The 17,934-nt window shown below is 34.5% G+C and overlaps 1 protein-coding gene across 2 annotated transcripts in view; it reads right to left on the bottom strand.

Moving 5' to 3' along the window:
- Positions 1–17,934, bottom strand: part of Tip60 (Histone acetyltransferase Tip60) — a 118,534-nt gene that overhangs the window by 36,773 nt on the left and 63,827 nt on the right. For both annotated transcript variants that reach the window (XM_085815052.1, XM_085815051.1), the window contains one exon: positions 16,189–16,335. In XM_085815052.1, the coding sequence (XP_085671178.1) occupies positions 16,189–16,335 (147 nt within the window). The remainder of the gene's footprint in view (positions 1–16,188; positions 16,336–17,934) is intronic.

The following is a 17,934-nucleotide window of genomic DNA, read 5'->3' on the forward strand; positions in this document are numbered from 1 at the left end:
GAGAAAGAACCAGCGATCGTATACCCATAGTTCCAGTTCAGAGACCTGAATTTCCGTTTGACACAGTGAACGTAGACATAATCGGTCCAATTGAACCTCCATCAGCACGTAAGCACAATGTACAACTTTATGTAGTATGTTTAGTCGACCAACATTCTAGGTGGCCAGAAGCTGTCCCTTTGAGAACAATTACAGCAAAATCAACATGCGACGCATTACTAGAAATCTTTATGAGAACGGGCATACCTCGGGTAATAGCTAGCAATCAAGGTACCAATTTTGTTGCAGAATTAACACAAGAATTTCATGTCAGATTAGGAGCAAGTTCTAGATTTGCAACACCAGGACATCCACAAAGTTTGGGATTAGTTGAATGGTATAACGAAGCTCTAAAACGTATGCTTCATCATATCATTAGAAACGACTCTAAAGATTGGGACAAACACATACCATACCTGTTATTCGCTTACTGTGAAATTCCAAATTGTACTACGGGAGTATTCCCATTTAAATTAATGTATGGAAGAGAGGCCAGAGGTCCGTTATCAGTATTAAAATCATCATGGTCAGGAAAAATTCCATTACCAATAAAATTGGGTAAAAGTGCTGTTGATTATCTACAAGAGCTAAAAATGAATTTAGAAATAGCAGCAGAGCAAGCATCCATAACTGCAGAATTGAAACAAGGTGCATATGCAAGATATGCTAATCGAAGGGCTATATATATAAAGAATTCAATCCTGGAGATCAAGTGTACTAGCCGATTCCAGTAATAAATTATATGCCAGATGGACAGGACCTGCAGAAATAGTATCTCATTGTAATCCAGATTCTTACAGAGTCAAACTGACAGATCGTACAATAAGAGTACATGTAAATAAAATTAGAAAATTTAATCCAAAAGTACAGGCAGTAGGTGTAATATTTGAGAACTAAGAACTAGGAGAAGTCCATCCCACACTCAGTGTGAGTAAGAAGTCCAATCATTTTCATCTTAGCGAAGTAGACTTGAGCCATTCAGATGATGATAAAAGGAATGACATTATGAACTTGTGAAGAAAATATGAAAACTTATTTATGAATAAGGTACAAATTGCCAAAGTAGGAGAACATAAAATAAGATTAAATGACACTGAAAGAAAGAAGTGATATGTTTATCGAATCCCAGAAGCATTGAAGCCGCAAGTAGACGAAGAAATGTTGTCATTGGGATCGATTGAAGAAACCAACGCTGAAATTTCGTATCCTATTGTATGCGTTATGAAGAAAGATGGTAATCTTCGCCTTTGTGTTGACTTTAGATCCCTTAATGCAGTAATGAAACCAGATGACTTCCCTATGGAAGCCATCTGGTTTCATTACTGCCAAATCCTAAAGAGCTCTTATTCCACGTTGGAAACGCCAACGTCATATCCACCATTGATTTACCCAAAGGCTATTAGGCCATACCATTAGAAAGAGAAAGTCAAGAATTAGCATGTTTCGAGACACATCGGGCTCAGTATCAATTTAAAGTCATGACTTTCGGGCTACGCAATGCCGCTGCATTATTTCAGAGAGTGATGAACCAGGCCCTTGCTAAATACAAAGATTTTGCTCAAGCCTACGTCGATGACATAGCAGTTTATTCAAATAGTTAGAATGAACATTTAGTTCATCTTGACACCATTTTTTCAAAATTGTTAGAACTAAAGTTTTCCATAAATCTCAAGAAATGTTCATTTGCTAAAACTCACATTAAGTATCCAGGACATATCATTGGTTCCGGCAGTCATCGTACTGATCCAGAGAAAAAGGAGGGTATCCAGAAATTAGCTAGACCTCAAACAAAGAAACAATTGAAAAGCATTCTAGGCCTATGTAATTATTACAGAGATTACATTCAACATTACGCCGAAACAGCTTATCCATTAACCGAGCTCACCTAAAGAAGAAGTCCTGAAGAGCTGTGCTGAACAGAAAAACACGACGAAGCATTCGATAAATTAAAGAAATGCCTAATGGAAGCATCTAGTCTTTATACCCCTGTTACCTTTTATAATTCAATGTGATGCATCTTCAACAGGTGTTGGAGTCTGCTTATCTCAACGAAAAAACGGAAAGGTTGTACCCAATTAGTTAAGCCAGCCAGAAACTAACCAAAACACAACAAACATGGTCAACTATCGAGAGGGAAGTTTATGCTGCTATTTGGAGACTGAAAAAGTTTGAAACTTGGATTTTTGGATCACCTGTGGAATTGATAACTGATCACAATCTGTTAACTTTCATCACAAAGAACGCACCACAATCTTCTATGTTACAGAGATGGGCTTTAGCATTACAAAAGTATGATATTACAATTTCACATTGCCCAGGTGCTAAGTTGAACAATGTAGATGCGTTGTCCAGACTAGAGACTATTGAGTAACTGGTGTGAAAGAAAGAACTTTTTTTTTTGTGTGTGTGTGTTTTCTTTTTCAGCTACTCTCATAGAGAACCTAAAGTATTCCATAGAAACTTTAACTACTCTATTGCATTTAGAATTGTTTAATTACTAATTTTTAATCATTTAAATGTTACAGTTTAGAAGAAGTCTTGTAGTAGGTGTAGAAGTAACCTATATAAGTACTGTATTATGTAGCTTTCAACTTCAGTTTTGATTGATATGTAGACTTTAGTAGTAAGTAACTTTTTTGTTTGACGTCACCATAATTTGTCATATTTCAACAGGCTTTCACCCTACTTCAATCTTGGATTGGGGGTGTGATGTATGGGTGACGCCAACCAACAAGATGTATGGAGGGCGCTGGCTCTCAATCTGAAGGCGCCAAAGTTTAGCTTCCAAGAGGGAGACCAAGAGAGAGGTCATAGGAAAGGCTTGTGGGAGCCATTAATGAAACCGAAATTAACTTGTATTACTTTATACGAGGGCCATCCAGGAAGTAGATTACGTTTCCGTCTGTGTCCGCTAGGGGCGGGGCTAGCGCGGCCATCTTGGGGTCAGAGCGTTGCGCAGCTCAGTCTGCATCTAGCCGTGCTAGTGAGAGGTTCGTGCTGTGCTCCGTTCAGATACTGTGACGGTTTGAAATGTCTGCGTTAATTGAAAATCCCGCGAGCTGCGCTCAGTAATAAGGTTTCTGACTGCAAAAAACTGTAAACCGATAGAAATCTATCGGCAGCTTCGTGAAGTGTATGGGGACAACATTATCACTGAAGGTGGAGTGTGTCAGTGGGTCATAAGATTTCAAAATGGCCGAACCAATGTTCACGACGAAGATCGAAGTGGGAGACCCAGCATAGTGACCGCCGAACTTCTCGAAAAAGTCGATGCTAAAGTCCGTGAAAATCGAAATTTCACAATAACGGAACTTTCTTTGAGTTTTCCACAAATTTCGCGAAGTTTGTTGCACGAAATCATCAGCGAAAAGCTTGGTTACCACAAGTTTTGTGTAAGATGGAAGGCAAGAAGAGGTAACGAAGTGGTTGAAGGCGCAGGCGGCCGAATTTTTCGACGAAGGAATTTCCAAGCTCGTACATCGCTACGATAAATGCCTTAATTTGTATGGTGACTATGTAGAAAAGTAGTATTTGAGTGTGGCTTTCATCTGTATATAATAAAATTTGTTTCCTATACTTTGTTTATTTTTTTATTCCAAAACGTAATCTACTTTCTGGATAGCCCTCGTATATTTCAGTTATTAGTATTGTAGTTTTAGTATTAGTTTTGTGTTTGTGCAATAAATGTTAAAAATACAAAAGGGTGGAGTGTTTTCTCTATGAGGTGGAGGATGAAGAAAGGGGTGATATCACAACTTGAAACATTATTTTTTTTTACAACTAATACAGGCACGACTCCATGTTTGTATATCCTTTTCGATATTTGGCCAAATAAATTTGGACGTCATTTCTTTAATGGTCGACTTGATTCCTGGATGAGCGAGGCCATGGATTTGTTGAAATATCTCCATTCTAAACTGCTTGGGTATAAATGGTCTAATGTTAGAAGATGATGTATCATACCACAGATTTCTACCAGATGGAAGTAAACTTTTGAAATTTAATGTTTTATTTTGAGCTTGAAAATCTTGTAATTCTTTATCATAACTTGCTTGTCAGCAATTTTACCATAATCAATGAGTGAAATTGAGACATTGGCTATTCTTGATAACTGATCTGTGACAATGTTTTCACTTCCACTAATATGGCAAGATGTACTAAAAGTTAGTAGAAAATTGAGATAGGTATTGCAGTTGGCACATTTGTCTTGGTGATGCCTTTTTGCTCTTTTGTCTGAAAGCATAAACTAATGGTTTATGAACCGTAAAATTTTGAAATCGCGACCTTCTAACATATGTCTATAATGAATAATTGCAAGATATATTCCCAGTAACTCGCGGTCATAAGTACTGTAATTTTTCTGAGTGCTATTTAATGTTTTTGAATAAAATGCTAAAGGTTTTCATGCTCCATTTTCAAACTGTTGGAGAACTGCACCAATAGTCCAATCAGATGCATCCGTGCATAGTGACAAAGGCAAATCTGAATTGGGATAACTTAAAAGAGCTACGTTTGCCGAATCCTGTTTACATTTTTCAAAGTTAAATATAGCTTCATCTGACCATTTAATTTTTCTTTTATCTTTTTTCTTAGCACCCTTTAGGTATTCATGAAGTATTGCTTGTGTCTTAGCAGCATCTTTCAGGAACGGTTGATAAAAATTAAGCATCCCGAAGAAAGTTCCCAAATCATGGATAGTCTCAGGTAATTTATAATTCAATATTGCTTTGACCTTTTCAGATAGAGGACGAGATCCTTCCGGTGTTATAAGATATTCTAAAAATTCTAAGTTATCAACACCCATGATCGACTTAGAAATGTTGATTCTCAAACTGTATTTATCCAATTTATCAAAAACAAGTTTCAAGTGATGTCTGTGTTCTTCTTTTGAGGCAGAAGCAATTAATATGTCATCAAGATATGGAAAAGTAAAGTCCAAACTTTGAAATACTTCATGTATGAATCTTTGAAAAGTAGCTGGTGCATTTCGCAAACCAAAGCTCATTACATTAAATTCATAGAGGCCAAATGGCGTAATTATGGTGGTTTTCTGTTTGCCCTCTTCGGCTATAGGAATTTGGAAATAGGCTTTGAAAAAATCAATTTTGGAAAATATTTTTTTGTCTTTTAAAATAGGGTTAAAATCAGTAATCTTAGAGATAGGATGTCTGACAGGAATAGTTATAGCACTAAGTCTTCGATAGTCTCCACAGGGACGAAAATTTCCCTCTTTTTTTAGAGATTAAGTGGAGAGGACTAGCCCATGGAGATGTAGACTGTCTTATTATGTTGTTTTTCAACATATACTGAAATTCTTGTTTGGAAATCTGTAACTTTTTACTGTCTAGCTGTCTTGGCTTGCAATACACCGGTTGACCTTCAGTTAAAATGTGATACTTAACATTATGCTTAACATTTGTTATCAAAAGATTAGGTTTTATAATACAGTCAAAAGTCGTTAATCTGGACTCGTCGGGACTTCGGCGATTCCGGATTATAGATCATCAATTTAAATCTGGTAAAATGGCATGCAGAAATTATAAAATTAAAAATATGAAACCGTAATTTACGAAATAAAGAACAATTATGATCTGTATCAAAATTTACAAAAAAAAAAAAAAAAAAAAAAAAAGCTTAATATTTATTTGTTTACTTTATTAAACATTTCTTTCAATGTAAGTTGTTTAAGTTGCTTCGTTTTTTATGTGATAATACATTCTCTTTAATTCTACAAACAGACATAATTTCTTGTTCAGTTCCGCTGTTCAAGTCCTATAATTGCTGTGTCGAGAATACCGACTAATTTGTCAATCGAAATTTTTTCGTTTTCAATAACCTCTGTCAGTTTCTTCACTATTGGAAGCGAATTACAATGACGAGGCATTTGATTTAAATCATATCAAAGACAGAGTACATCGAAATGAAATACTACATTTAGTAAGCAATTATAAGCCAAATAAAATAAAAACATCTGCCCTGAAGATAAGGATAGTGTTGACAGATCAACTTCCAATTCATTGCGCACCATCACCGCGTTAAAGATAAACAAAGTTTAGATAAACAAAGGATATGCACTTATACATTTTTTGCAGCAATTCCACTTTTTGTTTAATGGACTCCGAAACATACTTTCGCTTTGTAGATCCGTTACATATTAGTAAATATAAATCGGAAATTCTATTTGACACAATCGAAAGTTCAAGCTTACTTTTAAAAAATTGCTCTAACAGTCTGCAAAAAATAATAAGCCAGATCCAATTCGAAGATTAAGGAACAATGCAATCTGCAACATTAACAGAAATAGATAATTAGATAATTTTAGCTTAGCTTAGCTTATACCATCCGTTATACATTAAACGCGCATTCGTAAATGTATTTTGCGCACACGCAAATTCGCAGCCGTAAATTTCTTACACGCATGCGTCAACGCAACGCACGCGCAGAAAGTTGTAGCTTTGAGGTCCGGATTATAGATCATTCCGGATTATGGGTGTCCGAATTAATGACTTTGGACTGTATTCAGATACTTGGATAACAGATCATGATATTTTAACTTATCATGTACTAAACTTATATCATTCATTTTGGAGATGGATATAATGTCACATTTAGTAGTAAGGTTAGTTACACCATCGATTAATATTTTGTTGTTTAAATCAATTAACTTGAAATGGTCCAAAAAGTCTGCTCCGATTATGTCTTTATTAATTTTGGCAATAATGAATAGCCATTGAAAAGCTCAATGAAGGCCGAGATCAAGCGTTAAAAATTTTACCCCATAAGTGGGAATTTCTGTGCCATTGGCGGCATATAATTTGAAGTCACTTTGAAGTTTACCTTTTTTTTTTTTTTTTTTTTGTAGTAGGTAATAAACAAGCATCTGCACTGGAATCAATTAGAAAATGCAAACCCGTGTGTTTGTCAGTCACAAATATTCGGTGTTTGCGGTTATCCTGAACATAACCTGCAGCAAAATCAGCCACTAATTCCGCTGCTGGTTTAAGTTTTCCGACGTCTTTTGACCCCAAGAGCAATTAGGTTGACACTTTTCAGGAACGCATTTTGAGCCAAACATGTAATGGTAATAACAATACTTTCCATTTGGATTAAATCTTTTACGTTTATTACTTCTACTTAGCTCTCTGTATCTATCATTACTACGATTCCAAGACCGAGATTGGCGAGAAACACTTAAAGTTTCTATTTGTGTTACCAGAGAAGTTTCTATTTGTGTAACTCATCAACTGAATTAAAATTTTTGGCAGAGGAATAAATTCAGGCTTTGAATTCATTTCCATTATTTTGTCGGACATTAAAGCTATTTTGTCTAACCCTTCGTCGGAAACCACGTTTTAAGTATTTTATCTGAAATGTCATCAGTAGCGAGCGATTTCATTTTTTGAAGTAACTGACTGGGTTTCATATCCTTAAGGTCAATGCCAGTGACTAAGCGCTTAATTCTCTTATTTTCGCTCTCTTTGAATGTGTTTAACAGTCTTTCTTTAACTAAAGCATATTTATTATCAGATGTTTTAACCGTAATGATATCCCAAATAATTTACACATATTTTGGCTCTTGTTGATATACTGCATAATTAAATTTGGTACTATCAACAGCTATTGCATTAATTTCGAATTGAGCTTCTATTTGAAAAAACCAAATTTCAGGCTTTTCTGGCCAAAAAGGTGTAATTTTAACACTCACCTTGCAAGTTTCCAGCGTTGATGTTCCTTCCATTATCCAATGTTATGGTCACCAATCTTTTAATGTGGATTTGATGAATAAGCGAAATCGAACGTGATCAGCCAGAGCAGGGACTCTTGTGCAATTCAAAGTGTAATAATAGTTTAAGTTGTTGCAATAAATAAGATTTGAATCACATAATTTAATAAGTTTTTAACTTCCATTTTTTTCCTTTCTCCTTTTGAATATACTGTGTGTATTAAGTTCTTATATTCTTATTTTAAGTCTTAAGTGCGTTTTTCGCGACTGAATTACGGAGAAGAAAATATAATATTGTTATATGTTCAACATTCACCATTAGTACAAGGTGAATGTCGACATTTACCGGTGTAAGTAAAAAATAAGAGTATTTGGAAAATATTTCGGACATACACCAAGCGACTATGTGAATGTTGACATTCACCGGTGAAAGTCGACATTCTCCACATTTCGGTGTTTCACCGTAACATATACATCATATTTTTTAAATTAATTTTGTGTACTTGTGATGTGCGTCTACAGAAATAAGTGCTTGAATATAGTTATGTCACACTGAAGATAAAAACTTTTAAAATTTCGCTAGATATTTTAAATTTTAAAAATCAAATTTATGTTTTTATACACTTTGATGATGCAATGCAGCTGAATATATTTATGTAAAATATGGGTAAAAAGCTTTTGAAATTCATTTAAATTCAGTATTATTATTTTATGAAAAAATTTAGCAAATACAGTGGTACTGTGGTTTTGATAATAAGTGAAATCGAAACTGATCAGCCAGAGCATTTCATAAGTGAAATAAAGGCTGATTTTGGTCTTAAAAGAAATAGCATATTTATTTTTAAATTTCCATTTTTGTTTGCAACATGTTACTTATTTTTTACATAAAAATATAACAAACTTTTAAGAAATAAAGCTTACATAACGCTTATCAAGGAACACTCCAAGTAACAACGTTTTTAGCTCGACTCGTTGTTGCCACACAGGGAATCTTAATAACTATTCAAAACATTACATCATGTTGCCACTTAGGAAGTCTTATTAATTATATAGAAACATTAAATTATGTTCCACTACAGTACCTCAACATACGAGTTTAATTCGTTCCGTAACCTTACTCGTATGTCAAAGCAATTTTCCCCATTGAAATTCATTGAAATGCCATTAATCCGTTCCAGCTCTTGAAACACTACCTCAGTTGTTTCGTCACTGGTCTTCGCTTTTTTAGTCATGCTTTGCTCATTTTCACCTACAGATCGTTAAAAAAAAAAAAAAAAAAAAAAAAAAAAAAAAAACTGTCCAAGGAAGTTTGTTTCTTCCTCCCTTTCATGATATTGCGGAAATGAGTTAGGCAAGTTTGGAGGTTAGGAACAACCTCCAAACTTGCCAATGAGTTTGGAACAACTCCAATGCACGACCAGTTGCAACTTTTTCGGGGTGATTTTTATCCACAAACTCTACAACTTTCTCCCACATTCCCAAGATCTCCTTTATATTTCTTGTAGGGTTAACCTCCTCCATCTCTGGCTTCTCTTAAAAATTAATTTTTCAATGAACCACCGTATGCTGCTGCGAATGTTAGATTGTGTAACTCCTCGGTTGTCAGCTCCTGAGACTATTCCTCGACGAGTTCGTTCAAATTTTTCTCATCCACCTCCAGACCCATGGATTTCCCCCAGAGAAACAATCTCCTCTACCACTGACACTTTGGGTTCCAATCCTTGAAAGGCCCTTTCAGCTACAGCCTCAGGTCACAGCTTCTTTCATGCAGAGGTTAAGGTACTCATTGTAACACCCAGCCAGGCCTGATCAATAATCCTTAGGCATATCACGGTGTTAAAGTGGTCCTTACAGTACTCTCAAAGGGTAAGGTTTGTGTTCTCTGTCACCTCAAAGCAGTGCAAAAAAACAAGCTTGGTGTACAACTTCTTGCTGATCCATGGGCTGCAAAATAGGAGTGGTGTTGGGTAGTAGGTAGAGAACCTTTATAAACTTGAACTCTTCGAGTAAATCATCTTCGAGATTTGGTGAATGAACTGGGGCATTGTCGAGGACGAGAAGGGCTTGCATGGGTAGGTTGTTTTCTAATAGATATTTTTTAACAGAAGGGCCAAACACCAGGTTTATCCACTCTACAAAGAATTTCGTGGTGAACCACGCCTTCAGATTTGCCCTACACATAACTGGCAGTTTTTCTTTTAAAATCTTATGTGACTTAAAGGCTCTGGGATTTTCCAAATTGTATACTAGCAGAAGCTTGATTTTGCAGTCGCCACTCGGAGTGCTAGAGTTAATCTAGCCTTCATGGGTTTGTGACCTGGCATCGTCTTATCCTCTGCCATTATGCAAGTCCTATTCTGCATCCTTTTCCAGAAAAACCCTGTCTCGTCACAGTTGAAGACTTGTTGGGGGATGTATCCTTTGGCTTCTATCAGTTCGGAAAACGTTTTGATGTAAACCTCAGTTGCCTTCACATCCGAACTTGCTGCCTCACCATGCCTGATGAGAGTGAATGCTGGTCCTTTTCCTAAAGTTGTCAAACCAGCCCCGACTGGCTTTAAACGAGTCTTCCGATTCTTCATGTGTGGAAGTGTGTGGGATCTGCTTCGGGAAATCACCATAAATCGTTTGTGCCTTCTCACATGTGATGCTTTGTGTTAAGATTCCTCCTTGAAGCTGCTTCTCTGTTACCCACACGAACAGTAGTTTCGCCATCTTTTCATGGAGAGAGATCCGGAGCTTAGAAATTATTGTAATGCCCTTAGCTCATGTTATACACTTTAACAACTCCTTCTGTTTAAGCACAGTACATATCATTGATGAGCTACACCTGTACATCCTCGCCAAGTCAATTACTCGCACACCTTGCTCATGTTTTTCTATGATTTCACGCTTTAATTCAATAGACATCATCTTCTTTTTTGGACCCATGGTTATAAAAATAAATGTGATAAAGTTTTGTAAAAGTATAAAAAAAGCAAAAAATGCGAACCCAACTTATCAAAAATGCTTCGAAAATGAGGGAAACGAGCACACAGACTGAGGTCTAGTCTGAGGTAGGAGAAATTGTTAGACATTGCACACAACACCAACATGCGCACGCATGTTGCGGTCGTGTACAGCAGTGTAGTGTGCGATTCCTTGTATATCAAATCTTGCTCTCAACTCAAAGCAAAATATCGCTCACTCGGCGGCTCGTATCTCAAAACACTCATATATTAGGGCACTCGTATATCGAGGTACCACTGTATAACACAGCATATGTAAACCATATCATGCTGTAACTGAACTAGTATAATGTTACAAGGAAATGTAACTCAACCGAGAAATGACTCAGTTGAAAAAGTATGTTGCATTTTTGAAGTTATTATATTTTATGCTTTACACAGGGTTCACACATTTTCTTACACAGGGTTCGTACTCATTTCTGCACACGGAAATTAAGTACTTTATTAATGAAAAAAATTAAGGACTTATGAGCAAATGGGAACTGATTAAATTCAATTAAAAATATTATCTATGCCTGAATTTCACTTTTGTATTACCATCCTAAAAATAAAATAGATCCCCAAGTAGTATGCATTATTACTAAACATGAATTATAATCGTTAAACATAATGATTAATAAGTTTGAGAATAAAATAAACTTTATGCAATTTATGAAGTACCATTTAATATTTTACACTTAATAATAGTTAGAAATATGTGAAAGAAGCTAAGTGACATTTAAGTTTTACTAACAGTTAACTTTATGTCGATTTTTTGTATGTCTCCTTTTATCAAATACTTGGTCAGTCTAGAGGATTATTAAGTAGAAGGTAGATTTTTATGTCAAACAGCATAGGTTAAAATGAGAAGTAAGATCATAATCAGCATGATTCATAACAAAAGACTGAATTTTGTCACTGCTGCTGCTTCTCTAGAGAGAGACCTGCTGATTAGAACTAACCTGAAAGGTCTGATGTAGGCACAGTTTGCAAGTGTTGAAAGTTAGTCCTCTGTTTGATGCAGTTAATGTTGTATCTTTATGTAGACTTCCAGGGATTGTAACCCAGTTAATGTAAATAAGCCCAATAAGTCAATAAAGCTCCGCAGGTGATAAGTTGTTTTGTATTATTTTATGTCTCACTAGATACAAAGAATAAGTTTTACTTGAATTTTTACATTTTTGTGTTTTATCTTGTGACCACAGTGAGTATTAACGAAAGACAACAGGGCTTTCATTTGTGTTCAAGTTATTCATGTGAAGAGGCTTTGATGTGATTATGGCCGCACGACGAGAATTAACAGACTTTGAACGCGGAATGGTAGTTGGAGCTAAGACACATGGGTCATTCCATTTCGGATATCGTTAGGAAATTCAACATTCTGAGATCCACAGTGTCAAGAGTGTGCCGAGAGTATCTATTTTCAGGCATAACATCCCACCATGGACAGCGCAGTGGCCGACCACCTGCACTTAACGACCGAGACCAGCAACGTCTGCGTAGAGTTGTCAATGTTCACAGACAAGTAACACTGTGTCAAATAACCGCACAAATCAATGTGGGACGCATGAGGGTTGTGTCCGATAGGACAGTGTGGCGAAATTTGTCTTCCTTGGGCTATGCCAGCAGAAGATTCTGATTCTCATCGAACATTTATGGGACATCATCGAGAGGTCAGTTTGTGCCCAAAACCCTGCACCGTCAACACTTTCACAATTATGGACGTGTATAGAGGCAGCATGGCTCAATATTCCTGCAAAGGACTTCCAACGACTTGTTCAGTCCATGCAGTGTCGAGTTGCTGCACTTTGCCGGGCAAAAAGAGAACTGACAAAATATTAGGAGGTATCCCATGACTTTTGTCACTTCAGTGTATATCGATTTCCTTCTCTTTAAGTATCTTTTCTAACAATTAAAGATTTATCTCAATATGCAAACCAATGCTCTCATTAGTTTCTGCATGCTTTATCTCCTAACTTGTCAACCTCTCCACAATGTACCTATGAGGCCTTACTTGATCTGGTAACATTATGTTAGAAAGTAACTACAATATCAAACAAAGGTTTAAATAAGCCTCCTTATTTAAAATGAACTTAGAACATAAAGGCATGTACTGATGCTAACAGAATCAATTACAGCTCACGGTAATGTAATTAAACAAGAACAGTCAAATTCAAACTAAAAATGTGGACCAGTGGTCAAAGATTATAAAATTTAATTTAAATTTAATTTGGCTCAATAACTCTATTATATGAAGAAACAGAAATGGGAAATTATAGTAAAGGCTGAAATCACAAACAATTGGGTAATTTACATAATAATAACTGCACATATCTTTGAAGAATAATTTTCTTTATATATTCAGTTTCTTTCTTCAACACATTTTCTTTTTATTTTAGAATTTTTGAATTTAATTAAGGACTTCTGTTATTCTAAAAAACACTAAATGCATTTAGAATGTATACAAAAAGCGGCTAATTTTATTTCTTTAGTAATATGAACATTCAGAAGAAATATGAAATATATATGATAAAAGCCAGTTACAGAGTTGGTGAGCAGAATTTTTAGAATTTAAAGACACACCAAACAACAAAATCTAGAAATGACAAAACTTTTAGAATTCAGAGCATTCACTAGATGCAGAATTTAGAAAAGCACTAGGCAGCAAAATTTAGGATCCACAGAGATTGCATCAGGTAGGAAAATGCCTTGTGCTAGCTCTGTGTATGATGCATTACAACATATTAGATGAATCATGATGAGTATCAGAAGTAAAACATTAAAATATTATATTTTCATTATTCTTCCAGAAGTTCTCCAAAAAGGAAGATATTCATCACAAACTTTCTGTTAAATACACTCATTACGTGCTGATACCATGGAGACATTTTTCATTTTGTCACATATTTCTCGAATCTTCTAGAATCGTGGGTCTACGAACCTTGCCTTCAAATCCTTCTAAACTTTCCAAGCTGCAATGTTTAAAATCCTAAAGAAAAATTATCCCTACCAATTCTGCAACAGCAAAAAGCCAGAAATATTTCGGGGGGGGGGGGAGGGGGAAAGTGTAAAATTAATTGTATAGAGAAAACTGATGCATATTCTGAGACAATTACATGGGAAAATCTCTTATTATAGAAAAATTAAACAGAAGACATTTTTAATTAATTACATAGCTAATTTTGCTTTTGCTAAGAGCTGTTTCGTAAATTGTGATTTATAGCATTATACCTCGTTTAATTTTTAGATTCAAAATACCGTACAAGTTGCCAAAATGAAACTTTATGACAACGAAAACTAAAAATGTTTTATTTTAATGTTATTTTTTTAAATATAATTTCAATATATTACCATTATTTTAATGGTAATATATGATATTTATCAATTTACGATGATGTTTTAAAAAAATTGTCAGATCTCGGAATTAAAAATTTTCTATAGAAACTGATCTTAAAATCACCAACATGTTGATAAGTCGCTAAATTTAGAAGAGTTTAATAAAAGAATTCACATCCCCAAAAGCGAAAAGTCGTTTAAGAGCTCTTTATTAGAAAAATGTATTTCGAAATGCTTATGTTTCACTTCTTGCTTAGAAACTCGAGTATCATATCATTTATATAAGAAATAGGAAAAAATTACAACCCATTCAAAAGATAACCATATATGTCAGTGAATCGTCAAAAAATATTCCTCCAAAATGCTAATTCACACTCAAAATGGCAGTTGTAAAAACAGACAGAAATTTCATATGATTAAAATTAAGGACCTTCTGCTGTTGTGGCCAAAATTAAGGACTTCTAAGGACCAAAAAAATCTGTTCCAAAAAATCTAAGGCCTTTTAAGGACCTTAGAAACCCTGTAATATATAAAAAAGACCATGCTTCATGTTGTGATATCAAGAATTGCCCCCCCCACACACACACTTTCAATTATCGAGGCCGTAAGGGCCCCTTTTTAAAATTTTTGTAAATATAGCTTGTAATATATAATTTTGTTCAGCAAGAAACACCGTTAAGCGATTTTATTATTTGATGCATTTCAAAGCTCTTATTTCGATTTTCAATGCCTTTGGCCTCCTAGGGGCCCCCTTTCAACTTTTGGACAAATTTTGGTTTACATCTAAAACTGGACTTAGAAATATTTTCCCTCCTATCATCAACTGCAAAAATTTATTTGAAAACAATGTATTTGTATCCTTGGGGAAAAGTTCTCTTCCGTCTTCTAGTCTCTCATCTGAAATTAACAAAGACGATATCCTAAAGAATAAAAGCATGCTTTCAAATCAGCAGTTTTTCCATTCCACTAAGAGAAGGACCTAAGGTGCATTTCTATTTCCCTTATATTTAAGTAAGCTTTCCCTTTGAGCGATCTTATCACAGCTTCGTTGTGAAGATTCATGACCCCATAAAGACAAATTAGTTGTCAATCACCTCTTTTCATTTTCGCTGCATTCTAGGATTTATGAAAACACAAAGCAACGGGTGTCTTTCAGAGCTAACATGCTACATTTAACCCCTACAATTGTATAACAATTTGATGCCAGATGACAATTTTGAAATTGATGAGTCTTTCCCCTGGGAAAGGGTGAAGTGCTGAAATTAAATTTCAGCTAGAGATGAATGAGAAACTCGAGTGGAGTAAATAAAAAATAGAAAGAAACTAATATACCTGTATTCAGTCCTAGCACAACATCAGTAAACTCCCCCTCCCCCCATGAACATAATATTGAATCCTCAACAACTTGTAAATTAATCATAAAAAATTATTACATCATAAACTATTATAATATAAAGGAATTCTGTTATCTCACATAGTAGAGAAAGAGAAGCTTCGTACTGCCATCTATTGTCGTGGTGCCCTCAGTATGGGCTTCGATATATATTATATATACCGGTCTTAAAATCATATAAATAATCTTCTTTTAATTATCAATTCTGACTGAAATGCAGTAAATATATAAGATTCAGCATGTGTATGTAAAATATTTGCAGATTCTGAAATTTTTCTGCCCCTCCAATAGAATTTATGAATCTTCAAACATGATACCTTGGAATGAGGTATATTAATTTCATAACTGCAAATTAATATACCTCATTCCAAGGTATCACGTATCATGAACATTCATAGGTAATGCAGCCATATAGAATTAAAAGGAAATACTAGAAACTTACAATTACAGCTTTTGGTGTAGAAACATTAGCATTTTTTAGGAGGTTAAAAAATTGACAAATATCCGGTATATTCCCTTTGAAGGGTTTAAATACCTATATACAAAATACTGACATAACAGACAATGAAATAACATTAAAATTATGTCATTATATTCTTACACTTTTGAGCAGATCTGAACAATTCAATTCATCAAAACAAATTTCTATAAAATTCTAAAAAATTACTCAGTTTAAAGTACAGATAGAAATGATATGTGAAATGTTTTACTTGAGGATAAGGTGAGAAATACCATGGCCTTATCATATGACCACCAAGTTCAATCATTTCTATATTTTTCATTCGTGTTATTAAATCATCATGATGAGCAACTAAACTGCCAGTTGTCCGTGGACTTGGAGCAGCATCTTTTGAGTCCTATTAAGATAATTAAAAAGTTTAAATAACTGATCTTTTAAGTATTTACAAAATTTGCCTACCTTGATTTCTTTTTTAAAGTTATATACTATTTAAATTCATTTGCTGCTACAAAAATACCTTAAATGGTATAATGAGAAATGTATTTCATATGTTAATTGCAATGAAATTTGTGTTGCAACATGTAATACAAGTTGCTGAAATTAGAGAATTTAAATGATATACAGTTTCAGTTGCATGTCATATTTATCAAAATAAAAGACCCAATTATTTTAATATTATACAGTCAAAAGTCGTTAATCCGGACTTGTCGGGACTTCGGTAATTCCGGATTATAGATCATCAGTTTAAATCTGGTAAGAAGGCATGCAGAATTTATAAAATTAAAAATATGAAACCGTAATTTATGAAATAAAGAACAATTATGATCTAAAGGTTATCAAAATTTACAAAAAAAAAAAAAAAAAAAAAAAAAAAAAAAAAAAAAAAAAGCATAATATTTATTTGTTTACTTTATTAAACATTTCTTTCAATATAAGTTGTTTAAGTTGCTTCGTTTTATGTGATAATACTTTGTCTTTAATTCTATAAACAGATATAATTTCTTGTTCAGTTACAAAGTTCCGCTGTCTAAGTCCTATAATTGTTGTGTCGAGAACACCGACTAATTTGTCAGTCGAAATTTTTTTCGTTTTCAATAACCTCTGTGTCACTTCTTCACTATCGGAAGCAAATTATAATGACGAGGAATTTGATTTAAATCATATCAAAGACGGAATACATCGAGATGAAATACTAACTACATTTAGTAAGGAATTATAAGCCAAATAAAATAAAAACATCTGCGCTGAAGATAAGGATAGTGCTGACAGATCAACTTCCAATTCATTGCGCGCCGCGGCGTCCCCCCCCCACACACTGCAGAGCAGCGTGAAATTGATAAACAGATTTTGGAATGGTTAGATAAACAAAGGATATGCCTTTATCTATTTTTTGTAGCAATTCCACTTTTTGTTTAATGGACTTTGAAACACAGTTTCACTTTGTAGATCCTTTACACATTAGTAAATATATATCGGAAATTTTATTTGACATAATCGAAAGTTCAAGCTTACTTTTATAAAATTGCTCTAACAGTCAGCAAAGAATAATAAGCCGGATCCAATTCGAAGATTAAGGAACAATGCAATCTGCAACATTAACTGAATTAGATAATTTTAGCTTAGCTTATACCGTCCGTTATACATTATACGCGTTACATTAACCGTTAACGCGAAGCATGCGCAGAAAGTTTGTAGCTTTGAGGTCCGGATTATGGGTGTCTGAATTAACGACTTTTGACTGTAAAGGTAAATCAAATTGGTTTGTCAGACTGGAATCTTGGAACTTGCTCTGGCAGTCAACATGTCAACTAGCATTTTCTTATGCTTTTGCTATCACTTGTGCCTCTGTTTCAGTTTGTTCCAATCCAGAAGTTTGTAAATTAAACAACTGCTTTAAAAGATGCAATAAGTGTCAATAAAGTAGTAATGAGAATAACACACTGAAGGAGAATTTCAATGAATGTGTTATTCTAGCTACTGACTACTTGTGCCAAAG

The sequence above is a fragment of the Stegodyphus dumicola genome, chromosome 4, assembly GCF_044657685.1.
Source record: "Stegodyphus dumicola isolate Sdum_Otavi_A_Nest chromosome 4, ASM4465768v1".
Lineage (NCBI taxonomy): Eukaryota > Metazoa > Arthropoda > Arachnida > Araneae > Eresidae > Stegodyphus > Stegodyphus dumicola.